The following is a 4263-nucleotide window of genomic DNA, read 5'->3' as shown; positions in this document are numbered from 1 at the left end:
TGCCAAAACTGTTTACTGGTTTGGCACGTGGATCCCTGCTCGCTGTCGACCAGGCAGGTGAACTGCAGGACGTCTGCAGATCTTAAAAACTCTTTAAAACGTATTGAATTCAGCTCTCTTAAAAGAACCATGGCCATAAAAGGTATAAAAAGGTTAGAAATACATTAAGAACGTTTCTTGATATTTTTGACCTGCCTGCCGTAAGCGCTGTTTTGTATTTTTTGTTTTTAGATGTTGGGAAGACTTTTTCAAATTTTTCAAGTGTGATTGTGTTTAAAGAGCAGAAGGCGCTTCAGTCCTTTTCATGGCGCTTCCAAGTCAGCCCTGCTTTTGAATTTGCGGAAACCCTCGGACTCTCGCGGTGTCTCTACCCGAGCTGTATTTGTTCTCTAATCTACCGGTTTCTTCTTCCCGTCCACTCGTTCAGGCCTTCGTCTGGATGTGCTCAGGTTTTGTCTCACCCGGGTCACTCTCCTGTCACCTCCATCGCCTGGTCTCCGAGCGGATCTCTCCTTGTGTCCGCCTCACCGATGGACACGGCGATGATGGTACCAGGCCACCGCTTCCTCTCTGTCTGACTTAATTCTTCCTGTCGTCGTCGTCGTCTGACATACATGCGTCTCTCAGGTTTGGGACGTAGCTGTGGAAAGCTGCGTACCGCTGCAGCGTGTTGGAGGCGGTGGAGTCACGTTCCTGTCCTGGTCCCCTGACGGCAGCCACGTCCTGGCGTCTACACCGGCTGCCCTGTTCAGGTTAGAGACAAAACCTCAGACATCACAGGCTTCACACCGTCCTTCCTTTTAGACCAGCTGTTACACGTTACAAGTAGAAACCTCTGTCCTGATTACCGCGGGTGATCGGCGTGTTCTAACGGAGGCCTGCTCACGTTTCGTGAATATTTATAAACATGTAGGGGATTAGCAGTAAAGTCTGGAGTTAAGTGCGTATTTATATGAGATGATAAGTGAACAGAGCGCTTGTACACATGGATACAGAACGACATCTCTTTGTTCAGGGTCTGGGAGACCAGGATGTGGACCTGCGAGCGTTGGCCATGTGTGAAAGGACGCTGCCAGGTGAAAACACCTCACCCGTGTTTGAAGTTGTTGTTCAGTTAGGCGGCAAGATATTTTCTAATTATGACGGTTCGTTGCGGTTAGTCTGGCTGTTGGAGTCCAGACGGGAGTCGACTTCTGTTCACCGTGCAGGGAGAGACGGTCATCTACGCTCTGACCTTCACGGACACACCGGGTGAGCTTTCCCCGGTCTTTATACAAAATAAACACACACAGCCTTTTAGACAATTGATATTACAGGGTGAATTGTTTTCTTCTAAAGGTGGATTAAAACTTATTTTACTACTTGAAGAGTTTTGGTAACCTCCGTATCTTTTTTTTTTGTTGTTGTTTTTTTGAGCAGGTGTACCTACGAGCACGTCAAAAGGGCCCCAGGCAGCAGTCGTGGTGGCTGACCTGTCCGAGACGACCTTTAACACACCCGATGGACACATCATGTAAGAGCTCTTAAGTAAATGGCTAACTGGCCTTCTTTTAGCCCAGCTACATATAAAACAAGAGTTAAATGCAGACAAACAACAAGACAGTTCGAGATGTCTCGAAACTATATTTGAGCATTTGCTTCAGCACATTGTCGGGAAAGGAAAAAGGACTGAGCTGAAACTCTGAACATAACAATATGCTGCTTCCATTTTAGTCTTAAAGGTCCCATATCGTATAGATTCATTAGAGCTCAACCGATGCTGGATTTTTGCAGCGGACACCATAATGAGGAAGAAAAAAAAAAAAATCTGATTTTGCTATTTCAACCTCAACCGAAATGTGTTTATCAAACACTTGTGTCAAAGATATGTGATAGAGGCAGGATATTTTACAGTCTAATGATAAACTTTATTGTCCAAAATGATATTTTGCATATTTTAACTTCACATGGTCAAAATCCATTTTTATTGATGAAACTCCCCAACAGTATATCATGTAGTCAAAATTGAGCTCCACCAGTTATGTGTTAAGAGTGACACATCATTACATGTTAAAAAAAAATACAACAATGACAGAGGCCTTTATGCTCAATGAGTACTTTTATTTTTGATGCTTTACGTGCATGGTATTGTTATCACGTACGTAGTCATTTTCTTTTTCTAGGATCTTTTTGTAACGCGGTATTTCTACTTCCACTTCATGATTTGAATATGTTTGACTCGCGTCTCTCTGATGTGTCTGCCAGTGTCGGAGGAGAGATCCAGTCTGTCGCCTGGGATCCCCGAGGAGAGAGGCTCGCCGTGCTTCTTAAAGGTCTCCCTTTTCTTCCGTTCACTTTCGTGAACCCCGTCCGCGTTGGAGTTTCAATAACTCATCTCGGTCTGATCCGTCCTCTCAGGTGATCCGCGCACAGCAGGCCGGCCTGCAATCATCGCCGTGTTCAAGACGAGAGCCAACCCCATCTTCGAGCTCTTGCCGTGGTTTGTACTTCGTTGTGTGTTTGCGTTTCATCCTTGTGCGGCTTGTATTTTGTTTCCTTGTAACACCGCTGTTTATCTCACCTGCGAGTTCAATCTTTCTTCTCGTTTAGTGGTTTTGTTCAAGGCGAACCGGGCGCGGAGCCGAGACTGATGCAGTTCCACCCGAATTTCCGGGACGGAGCTCTGCTCACTGTGGTCAGTTTTACCCTCTAAATTCCTTTTTTTTATCATTTTATTATGTTCCAGTGCTGTCAGCCATAGACTATCTGCAGCACTTCAAATCAATTTCCTAAAAAACGCCTCAAAAACAAGTTGTAAAATGGATTTCATTTAACGTTCAAAGGTATTAAATATGAGCTCTTCCCTCTTGCAGATGGAAAAGTTAGCAGTAAAATGTTTTTGTGTTTTCGATCGTGGGTTATTGGGGACGTTATCCACTTAGAAATAGAACAGTGGATGTAGAACAGTAGGATGCTCATCAGTTTCAGTCAGTATAGTTTTGTTTGCGTGCTTTGTTTTATTTTCCACTTTGACACATGTAATGCTGCCATGATGTCCAGGTTAAGTTAAAAAAAAAAAAAAAAATTCTTTTTTTTTTTTTTTTTTTAGGATTTACATGAATTAATAATTGGTCATTCTATCTGGATCAAGCTCATTTTAATTTGATTATTGTTTAAAATGTTGGGAGGTACTGAAAAAAGTCATATAATGACAAGTAATTCCCTATTGGGCTTTTAATCGTCGTCTCATATATCATAAGCCGTTATGATTGTGATTTTATGTGGTATTAAAGGGTCTTAAATTTAACTTTGTGAACCCTGCAGAAACCCTTGATGAATTATTAACTACATTAATACTCCTTCTGTTCTCTACCAGCTACAAAGTGATGTTTCTCTCTCTCTGTTCTCAGTGCTGGTCCAGTGGAAGAATTTCCCATGTGCCTTTCTATTTCCTGTCCGCTGGCGTACCTTGTTTCGGCCTCAGTAAGCAGTCAATGCCTCATGCACAGGAAAGGGCTGCTGACTTTGCCAATCAGTTGCTCTTTACAGAGCTCATCTCTTGACCGTCCTGCACCCTCCATCACATCCCCCACAAGTCATATCTGGTATCATGGATTGTTAATAAAGGAGTAGAAAGTACTCGTTTGATTCCCGATTCATTAAAACGTTTGACCCAAATGGACATTGTGAGGCTAATGATGAAAGATTATCAGAAAAGTCTCACTTGTAATTTGAAAGAGGACTCTTATCAATCAATTTAAAGCTTTACTTGTAAAATATTGTTGGGCTCAACGGAGAGACAAAAAAATGAGCAGCTTTTTACTATGTAACAGTAGAAAACTGACCAAGTGTAATTAAAGGAGAAGTCTTTTAAATTGTGGTAATTTTGGAACAATACACAAGTGAATGCTGTGTGACATTTATTCCCAACACTTGGTGTGTAAAATTAAATGTGGTCTAATTTAGTTTTTTGGGTGTTTTTTTTGTAAAGAGAATTACAGGTGATTTTTTTTTTTTGTGTTATCCCAAACAAAATAACTTTGACATTAAACGCTGGAGTATATGTTTGTCAGATGCTTTTCTAAATTTATATCCATGAAATATAAAGCTGACTTTTATGAAAGAAAATGTGCTTTTGGATCTATTTTAATTGCGATTATGTCACTTACATGGCTTAAGTCAAGCTTTAGTTACTCAGGACAGACCGGAGTGGAAGCCACAGTAGAGAAGTTGTGACATAGCTGTTGTGGTGCATCACTACTCGACAAAATACTTGATTCCAGT

At 41.7% G+C, this 4263-nt stretch overlaps 1 protein-coding gene across 1 annotated transcript in view; it reads left to right on the top strand.

Moving 5' to 3' along the window:
- Positions 1-4107, top strand: part of aaas (achalasia, adrenocortical insufficiency, alacrimia) — a 7686-nt gene extending 3579 nt beyond the window's left edge. Inside the window, exons 7-16 of the mRNA XM_069141408.1 lie at positions 1-53; positions 428-548; positions 628-752; positions 1016-1076; positions 1161-1251; positions 1420-1513; positions 2245-2312; positions 2398-2479; positions 2590-2674; positions 3390-4107. The exon at positions 1-53 is cut by the window's left edge and continues 91 nt beyond it. Coding sequence (XP_068997509.1) covers positions 1-53; positions 428-548; positions 628-752; positions 1016-1076; positions 1161-1251; positions 1420-1513; positions 2245-2312; positions 2398-2479; positions 2590-2674; positions 3390-3542 — 933 coding nt within the window. The 3' untranslated portion in view covers positions 3543-4107. The remainder of the gene's footprint in view (positions 54-427; positions 549-627; positions 753-1015; positions 1077-1160; positions 1252-1419; positions 1514-2244; positions 2313-2397; positions 2480-2589; positions 2675-3389) is intronic.
- Positions 4108-4263: the final 156 nt, after the last annotated feature.

The sequence above is a fragment of the Embiotoca jacksoni genome, unplaced genomic scaffold, assembly GCF_022577435.1.
Source record: "Embiotoca jacksoni isolate LCO1_2020_lvr unplaced genomic scaffold, fEmbJac1.0.p SCAF_9, whole genome shotgun sequence".
In the NCBI taxonomy this organism is placed as follows: domain Eukaryota; kingdom Metazoa; phylum Chordata; class Actinopteri; family Embiotocidae; genus Embiotoca; species Embiotoca jacksoni.
This window is presented reverse-complemented; position numbering and strand designations above follow the sequence as displayed.